Source organism: Catharus ustulatus, chromosome 12 (genome assembly GCF_009819885.2).
Source record: "Catharus ustulatus isolate bCatUst1 chromosome 12, bCatUst1.pri.v2, whole genome shotgun sequence".
NCBI classification, from domain to species: Eukaryota; Metazoa; Chordata; class Aves; order Passeriformes; family Turdidae; genus Catharus; species Catharus ustulatus.
In genome coordinates, this window is record NC_046232.1 from 14,788,767 (window position 1) to 14,804,494 (window position 15,728).

At 41.4% G+C, this 15,728-nt stretch overlaps 1 protein-coding gene across 18 annotated transcripts in view; it reads right to left on the reverse strand.

The window, feature by feature from the left end:
* AKAP13 (A-kinase anchoring protein 13) overlaps positions 1–15,728 on the reverse strand; it is a 203,298-nt gene that overhangs the window by 21,590 nt on the left and 165,980 nt on the right. For 12 of the 18 annotated variants that reach the window (XM_033070327.1, XM_033070333.1, XM_033070329.1 and 9 more), the window contains 4 exons: positions 12,077–12,202; positions 8,365–8,407; positions 7,015–7,120; positions 2,175–2,349 (listed from right to left, as the gene is read on the reverse strand). In XM_033070327.1, the coding sequence (XP_032926218.1) occupies positions 2,175–2,349; positions 7,015–7,120; positions 8,365–8,407; positions 12,077–12,202 (450 nt within the window). The remainder of the gene's footprint in view (positions 1–2,174; positions 2,350–7,014; positions 7,121–8,364; positions 8,408–12,076; positions 12,203–15,728) is intronic. The other 6 variants (XM_033070332.1, XM_033070326.1, XM_033070342.1 and 3 more) reach the window with 3 other exon arrangements.

The window sequence follows — 15,728 nt, forward strand, 5'->3', positions numbered from 1 at the left end:
CTAACACAGATAATGAACTGTATTTTACATGTATGTTACACTGCAAGTGTGAAATTCTGAATTATTTCTTGAAGAAGAAAATAGGAAAAAAAATTATGTCCAGAATGACAAAATACGCTCACATTTCTAGAATGTCTCACATTTGGGATGACTCAATAAAAGCCAGTAATGTGGATATTTTGACAGAGATAAGGGTAAGGCCATAGGGTGCTGCTATTCTGACCGTGTCTCACCATTTCCTGTGCAGAAGAAGATAGAACAAAACAACCTGGAAACTCTTGCAAAACCCGTAAGTACGTTTAGTCTTCAGCACAAACAAGGAAGAGGAACAGAACCTGATCCTCTGGTGCATGAACAGAGGCAGTGAGACAATTCAGAATCCTGAAATTCACACTCAAGCCTTGAAAGCCTGAAGACACCACTTTAGTGTGCACCATTTGGCAAAAAATGTGGATTTTTTTAATGTTCAAAAATTCTGTTTGTAGGGACTTTATTCCTCCTTTAATCAACTTTTCAGCAAGCAGGAAGTTCCTCTAACTCCTCTGCATCATTAGTATTAATAACTAAAACCCCCTAAACCTTATTTTCTGCATCACTGAAAAAAAAAAAAAAAACAACCACAAGGCAGAAAGCTACTAAAATTAGGCTTTTTTTCTTGCCCTTTGTTTCAGAGCATGCACAATCTTTCAGCATTGAGTAGATGTTTCAGGAAGCTGGAAGGCATCACTGAAAAGCTGAGACATTGATTTAAAATATGCAGTGTTTTAAAAGGCATTAAAAGTCATCCAGAGGTGAGACAGAGCAGTGGTGGTAGCACCAGCCTACAAGAGCACAGGAATATCAGAGCCTCTGCTGCTGCTTATCCATCATTTCCAAAGCATCTGAGGTTGATTTTAAGATGCAATGGGAGAAAGAACCACTTGCTGATGTGAGCTCTCAGCTTAGGCCTTCACCAAACATTTTTTATGACATTCATTTTCTGGCCAGTGCAGAAAACTTACAATAATTTTCCATCACACCTTGAAAACAAGGAAAGAATTTAACTCATTAGTATACAGAGCATTAAACTGGGATATATTTGATTTCCTACGTGGCTTCAGAAGCTGCTAAGAAAGTCAAGTGGGGAAAGGGAGAGGATGCATTTGAGAGTTTGTAATTGTTGATGTTTTACATTTCCCATCAGGCTGACACAGAGCATGAATCAGACAAACAACTCTGCTGAAGTCTCTTCCAGGAAACTCAGCATGCCATTTGGGATTCAGCTGGCTGCTCCTTCCCCTGCTCACATCTACCAGCAGGAATGGAAGGCTCCAGCCTGGGAGCAGCTCCTGCACTCACTCTGACTCACTTCTAAGCTAGTGGAGTAAAAAATTACTAACAGTGAGGAGAGGAAAGCCTTTTCTACTGAGCTATAGTGGGAAAAATGGGTTCTGTCTGCATAGTCCATAGCTTTGGGTTGCTGCAGGCACCAAGCAGGACTCTGGTCTCGACCACACAAACACCTTATCAAGCTACAGGCAGGAGAAACTGTCTGATCAGAAATGAGAACAAAATCCCCAATCTGTCAGAAACCCTGAGTGAGGCTCCCATCCTGCCTGCTCTGTGCTGCACGTCCTCCACACGCAGACAGGTATTTGTCATTTGACCTGTGATGCAATTTCTTGTACAAAGACAGCAGAGGGTCAGTATTTCCTTTTTGGTCCATGTGGTTCCCACTATGGGTTTACCAAAGCAGTATTTCAGAGAACTAAAGTAATACACCAGAGAAGGGTGAGACTTTCTTTTCCTCCATTGGAAATAGAAGCCATGATCCAAGCCAGCTGTCCCTGTCTTTTTTCCATCTTATCAAAGCACCTCAGCTCCAAGCACTACAGGTAGCTGAAATAACCAAAGTTCTCCTGACTGATAGAGCCCAACAAGGGGTAGAAAACCCCATGGCCTGCTGTGATGGCTGAGCTCAGGCTCAGGGAAGAGGTTTCAACACAATTCCATGCAGCCACGACTCATCTCAGTCCAGTTTCCACAAGGCAACACACTGCTCCATGAATCACTACCTCCACAGTCTCCCTCCCACCTTACACCCTCCAGCAAAAGGAAAATAAAATGTAGGGCTGCATTTTGCATGCCAGATTCAATGAAAAATAAAAGGAAGAGGGGGAACCCCCCTGACTTACTTGCACAGTAGTACGAATCCTTGTTGAAAGGCTTCATACAGTGGTAACAGGTTGCTTGGGCTACAACGGAGGTTGCAGTGAAGAGATGTCCATTTAACAGCTTCTTATCTTTTTCCTTCTCCTTGGAATCTTTATCCTTCTCTTTAGTCTTCTCTTTATCTTTCTCTTTTTCCTGCTGAGACAGAATGACCAGAAGCCTGGTCACTGGGCAGTGTAACTCTTGCCTAGTTACAGATTGCTCAGTGTTTGCCTTTGGCACGGTGAGGATATCGACTGAGGTGCAGCTGAACAATGGCCATGTGTCTGCACAGCCCTCCCTTCAAAAAGCCCCTGTGCAAGTGGATTTACATACTATTGACTCACACCAGTGCAGATGAGACCAAGTCTGTTCTGAAGGCACCTACTTCCTTCTACCTTTGTTTTATACTTGCTTGGTTTAATGATTTTACCTCTTTCCTTTTTCTGGGCTCTCATCAGCCTCCTCAGCACTTTAAATATATTGTGTTAAATAAAAATGCCACATGCAGTTTTTATCAGACTTCAACACAGTTAAATTTTTAAGGCCAAACCATAAGGCTCGTGATTTGCAACTGCATTTCTAATGGAGAACACGAGCTCTTCTCAGCGCCTCTACTGCCTGACTGCCAAAATATTTCCACCTCTGTTTTCCTTCCAGCTAGCAACTTTTTCAACAGTTACATGCAACCCCAAGTAACTACATGAAACTTTTTGGCAAAATGGATCTTTTACAAACTCGTGACCTGTGGCACCAGAGAAAGGCTGGGGAACAACAGCAACACCATAAAAGACCCTCTCATCTTCCACAAGCCACGACTCAACCTCTGGGCTACTCAGCTTTGGAAAGATGACAAGCACAGACAACTTCTCCAACTTTTAGCAGAGTTTTTGCTTCTTTTCTATCTCTACCTTAGACAGAAAATACTAAATACTAAAAATTTGAAACATTTTTCCCCGCAGCCTTTCAAGGATTTGGAATTCTTCCAAACAATTTTTAAAGGAAACTCTACAGAAAAACTCTGAATTTGAATTACAACAACTCCTCGTCTTTCCATGTACCAACCTACAAAATGTTTATGATACAAGTCAGCTCCAGGTCTGTACTTTTAACTGCAGATTTCCTAGCATCTGAAAGAGAAGCTTAACCAGAAACTGGTAAAGGCTTCTGTCAGCTTATCTTTGCATTTTGTTGTTTATACGCCACGTGTCCTTTGCCTAATATTGTCCCAGCCTGAATATCAGGGAACTGCAGAGCTGCCCGTGTGAGCAACTGCCATGAAGTGGCTTAAAGAGGGATGGAGCTCTGCAGCCACTGCAGGGAAGATGTTGAGCCCTGGAAGACATCCTCACATAATGAGGAACTCAGCCTAAGGACTCGTCTCCCAGCACATCCCAGGCAAAATGCCAGCGCCAGAGTCTGTCCCTGCAAAGTGTCAGAAACAGAAAGTCTATTTACTGGCCCCAAATGCTGTTTTGTTCTGCAAATAAGCAAAACTAGGAGTATTACCATATGGAATAATCCTGTCTGAAGCAGAAAAGCTGCCAGAAAGAGCCTGCATTGCGTCACATCTCCGCCTCCTCTGAGCCATCAGCTTGGCTCACACCACCCCACAGAAACCTCCACAGCCCCATTTTCCATCCGCTGGCCAGCCCAGCTCCAACCATATCCAGCCTGGCAGGACACACAACTAAAACTCTGCATTTTAGGCCTGGGCTGATGGTACCAAATTGATGCCTGGAGTTTTGCTCTACTGCCAAGCCTTGTGAAGTTCCAGGAGAAAAGATCACTCTAAGCTCAAGCCAAATCTTGTGACTCTCGTGCTGAAAGAAGATTTCCCATCCTATATTTTAAACCCACCTGAAGTTCACTGCAAAACCCAGCAATTCTGAAGTCTAATTTTAATTTCAATTAAAGCTGAACGGTCCCAGGAAAAACAGGAAATCGGTGCACCACTCTCAAGGAGGAAACAGCAAACTCCACACAAGGGCTGCCAGTACTCCACTGAAGGACAAGATCTCACAATGAGATTTTTTTTCTTTTTTTCCTGTGGCAGTTACTGGAACTTTATTTAAAGGACTGTAGAAACAGGACTATTTTTGTGCTGCTGGAGCTGCCAGTGAGATGTGAAGCCCGGCTGTGCCAGAGCAGAGACCGGATCCCGCTCCCCAGGAACCACACAGCTCTTACCTCCCAGTGCTTGAGTCCCACCAGCTTCACTGTGATCTGAGGTATTTCTGAGAGTCTATTCCGTTTTATAGACATCCTTTCCCCGGGGCAGGAGAGCTGCCCCCAGCAGGAGCTGCTCCCCACTAGCCCATGGCGATGCAGCCGGGCCAGGGACAGGAGGCACAGCATGCAGGGGTTGAGCAAAAGGAGGAGGGGCAGCACAATTGCTGACTTCCTCAAAGATGATTTTAGCTACATTGCTATTGCTTTCATCTTGCCCTACCTTAGGTTCCACTGCTAAAAAAAAAACCAAACCCATACAGGCAGAAAAGGATGCGATTAATATTTTGCAAGTCACAAGTCGATCTCAGACCACCTATTTTAAAGGTAGAGGGGAGTAAATCAAACACTCTGTGATGTTTGGGGTACAGAAAAAGTGAATTTTAAATACCTCAGTGTTGCTATGTAGTACTTCAGCAAACAAAGTGCTGCAGAAGTTGCCCAGACAGAGAGGTTTTGTGTGTTGGAGCCCCTCCTGCTCTGCAGGTCACATATATTCCCTGCCTCCTAATCCTTTCAAACACTTGCAACTCCTGCCATAAACCCTGAAATGCTGCTGGCACAGCACTGCCTTAGTACTGTGCAAGGTAATGAAAAAGAGAAATTACTCACACTAATTGTTGTAATTCCTCAGAAACTGTCGACCAAATTGAAAAAAAAAGAGTTTTTTTTCATGAACTGACAAAGATAGAGCATGTTTTAAGATTTCACAAAGGTCAATCAGGGCACTCTGCTAATAGCAAGAGATTCACTGATAATCCCAAATAACACCAAGAACATGCCAGGCAAGGGTAAATTCACACCAACATCTATCTCCAGTTAGTGCTCTAAACACCATCTTATTTTTAAACTTTTTTTTACATAACTCTCTACATTTTCCAAAAGAGTTGTTGCTGTTAGTAGGCTCAGATGTTCTTTGGTTTACTTTATTTCATCTGAGAAAACTGCATTTGTGAAGCTCTGCAGACAAGTAAAACTGAGCTGAAAAGACACTGAAGCCTTGCTCCCTCTTGATAGCCCAGAAACCAACTTCCTGTGTCAAACTTCCTCTTTCAGGGTTTGTTGGTTTTCTTTTTAACTCTTACAGGTTGTTCTCATATATAATGCTTCTGAGAAACCAGTGTTCCAACGAATTTTTTGGTCAAATTATTTAAATGTACTGGTGGAGCCTTAAAAATGTACATAATGCAAACAGTCCACTGTGAGCAGACAAGAAAATGTAACTTGAATGATATTTTGGTTTTTATTTAGTAAAAATATGAGAGTTTATATGAGCTGCAATTTTTGTAGTGCATGTTATGGTTAGGATTTTGGAGCAACTCTATCAACATGAAATTAGTGAAATCAAACTGAGCAAATATCTGAAAGCACTGCTGTTGTATTTTCTGTCCCAACCAAACCTCTCACCTCTCTCTCCAGTTCTTGCTTTAGAGATTATTCCCATTAAGTGCAAGAACCAGTTAATGAACTTCCATTCTCACTCAGTCTGTGCAAAATGCTCCTGAACTTCTCACTGGTGTTTGCAGAGGTTTCTCAGTAAACACATTTACCTTGTCAACACTGCACTTTGCAGCAGGGAAGAGCACTGTCTGAAGCTGCTCAGCAGCAGCTCTGAGCCACTGCCACTTGTGGCTTTTTTGAAAAACAGATCAGTAAAAACTGAGAAGCTGTCTGTCATCCCACCTCTCAAGGGCCTTCCAGCACATTAACTACACATCACCTAACCAGAGAGTAACTGCTCTGAGCTTCTGTCAGACAGATGAATTGAGGTGAGATTCAAGCAAAAAAAAAATCCAACAAGCCAGAAAATCCCTAAACATACATTAAACTTCAAGGGACAATCTAAAGCAACAACATCCTGTTTGTGTGAAGTATTTAGTATTAATGTAATTATTTCTGTAATCAATGCTGTTCCTGGGAAATTCAGGTGTTGAGCAGGACTTAACTTTCAGCAAATTAAATTCCAGGGTTTCAAGGATGGAAAAAGGGAAAAATGTAAATATTGGCCACCACTAAAAGTCACTGTTTGAGCAACTTCTCCTGCAGTGCACAGGAACTTTGTGGCAAAAGTAAAAAAATTATGAAAAGACAATACAGCCCTCAGCAGCCAGTCCCTTCTTACAGCTCCTGTGCTTGTTTTATTAAACACCTCTCAGGTTCTGTAAAAATTAGACTCATTAATCATTACAAAGCCCAAAGTCATGCCAGGACAAAATTTATTCTCTCTGGGGAAACAAGTGAAAAACATAGAATCAAAAAGGCTGGAAGAGACATTTCAGACCATCCAATCCAATCCAACTGCCCACCCAGCACTGTCCCTGTACCCCAAACCCAGGACCCAGCACTTGGCCTCACTGAGCCTCATACAGTTGTGCTTGGGCTCAGTTTGGGGAGCTAAGATTTCCCATGGAGCCAGTTCCAATCATCCCACAGACATTCCTGCCCTTAACAAAAAACAAAAAAAAAATAAAACGGGGAAGGAAGAAAGTAGAAGAAAATAAAATAAAATAAAGCAAAGAAAGTCAGGCAAAGACTCAAACATAGAACTCATCTCTGCTGCCTAGGGGCATTCCACAAATCACAAGAAGCACTCACTTTGCTCTTCTTGCTGCTGGACATTTTATTCCTGAGGTAGCTGAAGGTGCGGCTGACTTTTGTTACACCTTTACCAGCGGGGACACTGCTGCCCTCTTCAGATATGCTAAAATAAAAAAAAAAAGTTAAAGTTGTTTGGTGGGTTTTTTTTGGTTTTTTTTCTTCACAAAGCATCTATTAAATAGATAGAGTCTTTTTAAAGGACAAATGTATTTATCAGCCAATACAGTCAAGGTGCTTTAGGGTGTTTTAGCAGAGAAGGAAAAGTGAAGACAAAATGTCAATCCACTGATTTTGAGATAAATTTCAAGGAATCCTCACATCTGTTTAGAAGCAGGTCATGCCATAGCACCCTCTGCTGCTCCCCTTGTCAAACAACCAGGAACCATTAATGGTGTAAGGAACCATTTCCTTCCAGAGAAAGGCATCTAATGAACTCTAGAAAGGCAGTGAATGTCTTTAACAGAAATCACCCTGTCTGCAAAGCCTCCCCTGAGAAATGAATATACAATATTAAGCAATAAACCACAATGCTTATGTGTATTAATTTAGGAATTTTAAGGATCCCAGATAATTTTTGCCAGTCTTTGCATGCATAAGCTTCTGATTTCTTCAGCTATGATAGAAGAATAAAGAAACTATAATTGCATTAAAAGACATAGTCTGTCAATATTAATTACAACACAAACCAAAAGCAGAACAGAAATACAAATTAAATCAAGGAGGAGGAGACAGCAGTGAGCAGAGCTGTAGAGCCTCCAGGTCACAAAATAAAGCCAAAGCTGTCAATGGCACAGAGACCAGACACCCAGTGGCACAAAGGTCCTTCCTCCAGGGAAGCACTTTGAAAGGCAGCAGGAAGGTTATCTGTTATCTCTGTGCAACTTGCAGCGGTGAAAAGTAACATACAAAAACATGAGAGACAGAATTAGCCACAGGGAGAAAGCACTACTTTTAGTGTAAAATATAACTCAGGGTAAACTGATACCCTGCAATAATGCATCATCTGATGTTATTAGCTAAGAATAACAGAGCCTTGTTAAGAGATGCGACTTAGAACAGACTTTTGTATTCAGTGATCTAAAATATTCTTCAGCCTTTAGTGATACAGGACTGATTTTCACAACTTCTGATTTCAGCTGAAGTGCACTGGTGCCAGGAAGGCTTTTGGGTGTGCAAGGCAGAGCCCACTGCAGGTGTGCCCCCAGAAGAGACAGGGTGACCCCAGGACAGAGTGACCCCCAGGACAGGGTGACCCCAGGACAAGAGTGACCCCAGGACAGAGTGTCCCCAGGGTATGGTGACCCCAGGACAGAATGACCCCAGGACAGTGACCCCAGCATACTGTACCTCTGCACTGAGGAGCCCATGGAGCCGCTGAAGGACTGCGAGCCTGCAAAAGATGGGAGGGGCAGGGGGGGACAGGTTAGACTGCAGCCTTAACCCACTGACTTCAAAAAACACAGTTTGCATATTGGGGTGGCTCAAGAAGAAAGGGAAATGTTTTCCAGAAGTGGGTGTTTAGAACAGATTTCATGTGCTCGGGATAAAGCCTGTTCCCTGCATCCTTAGCTGCTCTCAGATTAGATGCTGAGGTGAAAGCCTGTTTAGTTTTTTTACCACTCTTCAGCTATTAAGTAAAGACCATGCAATTGTTAAACTTGCTGGTAAATCAGGGTGTCTGAATCAGAACTGCCAATTCAACGACAGTAGGTATAAATGAGAATCATTCTGACACAATGCTTTTATTTATACTCCACTAGAAAGGATCTATTGTACAGCACACCCGGGTTTCATGTATAAAACTTTTCTCCTTGATAAAATTGTAGTTCATTTTCCCATCAAAATCCTGAGGCACTTCATAAAGAGTAAGGGAAACAAGGGAAGCCTTATTCTGTTTTCCACAAAACGTTACCAGCCTGGGGCTTGGTCACGAAACGCTGCTTGAGGAAAGGCTGAATTTCAACACGAAGCTGAAGCCCTGCCAGTGGCACCAACTCTCTTCACACAAGAAACCTGCTTGCACAACGCATTTGGAGCAGATCTGGGAGCTGACACCATTTACCAGAACCACTGAAGAACACTGAAAAATCAAGATTAAATGATCCAGGACAGAGGGCTCTCTCTGGAGCAACTGGGCTTGCCAGGATTCCAAAAATCCTTCATACAAGCACTGTTTGCAGCCCTATCTGAAATTCTAGAAGCAGCATGACTGTAACCTTACAAGGCTTCTGCATATATGCTGCAAGAAAAACAGCACTTTGGCTCAAGTTCTCTTAATGCCAAGGGTGAATGCAAAAGAGCTAAATGCCATTAGAGGCAAAGATGGCCCTTTATCCAAAAGCAGAGCATTAGGAAAAACTGTGCATATAATAGCAGGCTTTAAATACAGATTTTCTAACCACTGATTCAAGGGCCAACAGAGTCTGAGACAGAAATATAATTTCTTCATATTGAGAAACTAAAATACAGGCATACTCTGTTACCTAAACCCTGCTTGGAGAACTGTGTTAATATTTCCCTTGCAAAATCTTTCACCTCATTAATGATTTATCCCAAATACACCAAAGTTAGTAATACTGTAACATGTAAGAAATGAAGTCTACTATTCAAGTTCCAATAGTGATATTATATTTTTATAATATAAAAACTACCTAAGTGCCAAATAGAATCACATAAGTAATTTACAGACTCACAAATCCTTGGTTAGAGCTGCAGTAACTCTGGTTCCCATTTCAGTTTTAGTTTGCTTTTAATCTGGGTTAGAGTTCCTTAGTATTTCCTTTTTTTTTTCAGAAGATTCATCAGTTTGACTGGATTTAAGTGTTTCTTTGCAGTTAACATCAGAAATGTGAACAAATACTGAACCAAGAGCTGCAATAATTTTTGTGACTGTTTTTCACTACCTTGAGAAAATACACTGCATGAGAACTACAATTATGTATAATTTATCTTTTACTTCAATAGTTGTTTCATCTTAAAAATGGGGGATTCTTGGTGCTGGCAGGCAAAATGGATCCAATGAAAAATTAAGGTCTGCTTATGATTTCATACTTTAGATTACAATATAACATCCCATGATGGACTCTGCTGCAAGCTGTAAACCCCAGAAGATAAGCACAGAAAAGACACATCTCATCCTCTGGTTTGTGTCTGAAGTAGAACAGGGAAAGGAAAGCTTATTTTCATAACGTTTTTGCTCCCTGTCATGACCAGGAACAAAACTGAAATCTGACTTCAGAACACACAAAAAAAATTCAGCCTTTGTTTCAAAAACTAGAACTGCTATCTGTGTCCAATGAACTTGGGCTAGCAGCCAAGATTTGCTGTATTTATCTGAACACCTTTTAAGCACCACCCATAAAAAATAATTCATATGGTAGCTGGACTTGAAATAATTGATCAAGATCCATTATACCGAAAGCAGTGACTGGAGTAGGATGTTGATACCAGCTTGCAATACCTTAATGCAGTCAGTAATTAAAATTTGTGGGTCAAGAAATCCAAAGGCTCCATAATAATTGTCCAGCCATCTGAAATCCATGTCTTAAATATATCACCAAACTTCAACTAATTCTCCATTTTCTAAAGAAAAAACAGGTTGAAGATTGCTGACTGAAATGCATGTGCAATCTCAGTGCTCACACATCCATCCTCTTGTGAGAAATCAACCCTAAAGATGTGAAAAAACAAACTGGTCTGGGATTACTCCATGAAAAGTGCCCATTGCCAAAGCAGTCTCAGAAAGAGCTAAATCAACCTTTATAACATCACCACAATATCTGACATTATCTTAAATGATCATTAACAGGAGCACTGTTGAGGCGGAGAAGATACTGGCTGCTATAAATACCCTCTAACACGAATATCAGGTGTTGGATGCTTAAAACAAAAATCCAAAAATAAATAATAAAATAACCCAAATGCTTAAAAGAACAGAACTCACCAAACAGACAAACAAAGAAACTCCACCAAGAAGTTTACCTAAGGATATTTTTTACTGTGGGGCATCATATGAATGCACAGCTGTGTCTTTTTGCAGTTCACTTTGCAGGGACCATGAACTGTGAGTTTTGTAAAAGCAGAAGAAAAGGACAGAGCAACAAGGAAGGAGCTTAAATATGGAAATGGGTAATATCACACCTGGGCACAGGACTTTCCTGAAGGAAGGGACAAAGCCACAGTGAAGATCAGGAATGGAAAGGAGGAGAATTCAGATATGTACAACGTGGATGGTGTGGAGATTGTTTTATACTCAGGAAGCAACCAAAATCTATTGGACTGGAAAGCAATTTCCCCCATTCCAGGAACAACACAAGGAATGTGTGTGGTTTATTCCAACATGCTTAAGAAATAGGAAGCATTTTGCATAATCTTTGGTAATCCTATTAAAAAAAACCAAGAGGAATCTAAACTACTTTAATTCAATCTTCTGCTTTAGTTGGGCTTCTTTTAGCAATGGAGTTTGCAGGAGAAAAAAAAAGCTGCCAGAGAACTCTCATCTGTTTCCCACAAACTATTTTCATTAAAATATCAGGACCTAGATATGAACACCCTGATGATTTCAGGTCTTTGACTGCAATTTGTGCTTTTTACTTTGTTGTGAAGTTGCAGTGAAGATTTTCAGAATTTAATAATCAGGGCTTCTGTCCATTCTCCTCCACTGAACAATGCACTCACTATCACCTGTGGAGGGCAAGGATGTACCTCTGCTAACTCCATGCCCTGCCACAAGCTCAAGGCAAGTATTTTGGTTTTAGTAGAAAGGTAAAGATTATTTTGCTGCTCAGAGTGGTAGGTGATGATATCTGCCATGTGGATACAGACTAAAACTAACCAGATAAGATGTGATGGTGCTGATGTGTAGATTCTTTGGATAAAAATCCTTTTAATTCTGCCATTGGTTAGTATTCAGATATAGGACTAAGATAATGAAGATAATGCTGTTAGACACCATGCAATGCAAAGGGAAGTTCAATGTTTGCAGAATCTGAAGCAGAAAATCAGATTTCCCTGTGTTTCCACCCACTATGGCTGCAATGCACAGAAAATGATTACTTACTATCCAACTCCTCCTCCTCATCACTGGAAGAAGAGCCAATAGAAAAGAGAGTTTTAGACTTAGGAATGAGTGGAGAGATGCTGAAGGAGAAGGAGATTCGTCGCGATGGTCGAGTCCGGCCCTGGGCTGAGAAGTGGGTTAACAGCAGACATTAGAGCATGCTTGAAAATGCATTTAATAATAAAAGGGAGAGGAAAGCGGCCAAAGCAAACTACAAGCAAAGCAAAGGAAATGTCTGCAAAGCGGCTGGCTCCAGAAAGGCACAAGAAACAAAGAACTGAGAATGTGCAAATTCCAGAGGCTGCAGGTTTCAGAGGGCACAGGTCTCATTGTATGCACAGCTCAAGGTTTGAGTCTTTCCCTATTTTTGCTGACATTTTTTATAGGACCTCTTAGTGAAGAATTATAGGCAGTTATCTTTCCAAAGAGAATACCAACAACAAAATGGATCTCTGGACAAATGACATCAACTTCACTGAAAGAACTCAAACTAGACTCAAACTAGAACAACTGAAGAATCTGTTTGAAGGTACTTTCTGCAGTTAAATGATACAGCAAAGCTACCAAATATTAGCAAGGACAATTTATCTTAAGTGTTGATTTTATCTATCTGGGTAGATTCTTGCCACTTCTATGTCTAAAAAAAATCAACAACGTTGATAACGTCATGCCCTTCAAAATTTCCAGCTTTAAAAAGGACACCCCTAAACTTCCCTTCTCTTTTTCCAAAATAAAACAGAAAAAACAAGCATCTCTTCTTCCTTCTTCTAAAATTTAAGAGTCCTTGTTTTAAAGAAACTGCCTACAGATGAGAAAAGCCCCACTGCACCCTCTTCTGCCCTTGCCTGGAAGATGCCAACCCAACATAGTGCCAAACTCAGCAGTCTGAGACATCAAATATCCCATCGTTTCTTTTTAAGAGCAGCCCTTGCACACCAGGAGCACCTTTCCAACAATTCTTTGTAAGTACATGGTCTCTGAAAAGACAATTAGGAGCCAGCTAGCCACTCTTCACTGAAACTGGATTCCCAAAGGCCCTACTTCCCAAACCTTCTCTTCAGACAAGCACAGGTGGAAAGCTCTGAGCTGTGAGCTGATTGTGCACACCCACTGCTCACATGGTACATCTGTGTGTCCTCAGGAAAGGTGACTGGGACAGGGCTGAGGAAACCCTGCCCCTGGGACAGCTCTGACCTAAGGGTCCTACTTAAACACCTACATCAAACATCCTCAGCACAGGTATTCAGGTACTTTGAAGTCATTCCATGGATACAGCCATTCACTTGCAGAACAGGGAAAACAGGCTAAAGACCTTATCAGTCTTAAACTTCCAACAGAAAGACAAAACAATTATTTCTCTCTTTGAATAAAACATGTCCTTTCAGCCACATGCAATGAGGGTTTTTTGCATGGCTGGTATCATACACCAAAACTGAATTCAGAATATAAAAACACTGTCCAAGGGATAGTCAGTGCTATGCAAGCAATGCAAAACAAACTCCCCTGAACACTTCCTCCAGCCATTAGTTACAAATGCCAATTGCCTAGAGGCAATTGGACTGAAATGTGCACAGTTTTCCAAGTAAGCAGAACAACCCTAGAGGGACTCACTGAAAGGCATTTAAATTGAAGAATTCTTAGGAAGACCAATGCATTAGTTTTGTGTAGACTGCCTTTTGAAGGAGTTATTCTAGTGCTCCAGACCTGAAGAATACAATTAGGCAACACAACCTTTTCCTCTGTAGTCTACTGTCTATTTAGACTACAAGTCAAGATGAGCAATAATACTTTACTGTAAATTGAACCACCTTCGCCAGCACAGCTCAACTTCCCTTTCAGTGGTTTTATTTATAGCAATTCCTGGCTTTCTAACAGTGCTCCACACTGGAAATTTGCTATTCCAAGGCTAAAAGCATTCTTCCGAGCTCTCCAGCCAACAGCTCTTGTGACCTCCCTCTATAAAATGCTGAAGGATTAACATTGTGAATGGCCACAGCAGTTCTTGGACACATCAGATGTGCAGCATCTGGCACATCAGATGGAGTGTGGGCTAGGAATTCAGTCTTGGAAATTGCTCCTCCTTCAGCACATATGACAATAAACAGTAAAAATAACAGAAAACCCTCCATATGTATATTAATCTGGATTTGGTTTTTAAAGTTCTTGAGCACAGCATGCTGCTTTTCTCCCATTCAGACATATTTGCAGGGATCAGAGAGTCATTTTTTTTAAACACCTACCACAACATTATGCAAGTGGAATAATGAACTGAATTTGTTTTAGAATTCACTTCCATGTTATTCTTGCATAACTCCTAAGTGTCCTGGTGGAAAAACATGAACATCAAACCCAGGTGACACAAGGGAGTTTATATACCAAGACCTCCTAAATTGCTTCACATGTCCTATGGTCACAATTCAAACAACACTGTTCCTTTTTCAAAGGGGAAGAATGACGAAGAATAATAGAATGGTTTTGGTTGGAAGGGACCTTAAAACTCATCCAGTTCCAGCCCTCTGCCACGGGCAGGACACCTTCCACTAGAGCAGGTTACCCCAAGCCTCATCCAAGCTGGCCTTGAACACTGCCAGGTTTGGGGCAGCCACAACTTTACTGAAGTTTTTGTAGTCAGGAAGGTGTCAGGATTGAGAAAAAAAAAATCCCAGAAGCTAAATTTTCCAAGTGATTATTCATTTTGGATGCTCACATCAAATGCTCTGATTTTCAAAACCCACTTTACTGTAAAAATGTGTCCCTTCTGAGATGTCACAAATTAATGACTGAGAAAATAAAGCTCACAGGAATGTTAGTAATGTTCACATTCAGTGTCCCAAACTCACAGACATCAAAGTGCCTCAAAGCAGAAGATTAACCCTGCTACTTTGCCCACAGCCCCTCTGGAGAGGTCACTGCATCTCTCTTTTCCTCCTTTCTCCAGGGACCAGGGTGGCCAGGCTGCCTCTAGGAGAAGATGAGTTAATCAAGCCTCCATGGCATTTTTAACACCAGGCCACAGGACATTTTAACAGCCTCAGCCATCCAGGCTCAGCCACCAACAGCTCATTTTTTGGTGTTTGGTCAGAGGCTGGGTGCAATGCCAAGAAACTGGTTGCCTCAAAAAACCACAATGAAGACCTTCAGCCCAAGGAGGGAAGAGGCAGTGCCATCACACAGGGCAGGACCTGGTCTCTTCACAGGACAGAGCTGCCCCATTTGGTTCCTGCTGCTGGGGGACACATCCACGTTCTTATTAATCATGGAATTATCATGGTGAAAAATCTAAAACCATCTCCTACACAGCACAATCCCTATGAGCTTCCTCCAGCAAGCCTCCCCCATGAACAAAACACCTTTCTTCAAGCACCTTATTGTGTTTTGCAAGGGAGAATCATGTTAATAAAGAGGAAAGATCAGACACCATCACTAATTGACAAGAGCTAAAACGTCAATGGGGCTTCTGGCTGGCAAACAATAAAATGAAAACGTGTAATACATCCAAAGTACATCCAGCTGCAGCCCTCTGAATGACTTTTTCAGCTGAAAGAATCAATTCAGCCAAGTTCCAAAATTAAATGCTTGTTATCATTTCAATTAAGCTAAACTGGAAAATTTTATGGAATCATCTTTTATTATTTTCTTCAGAAATGAGATT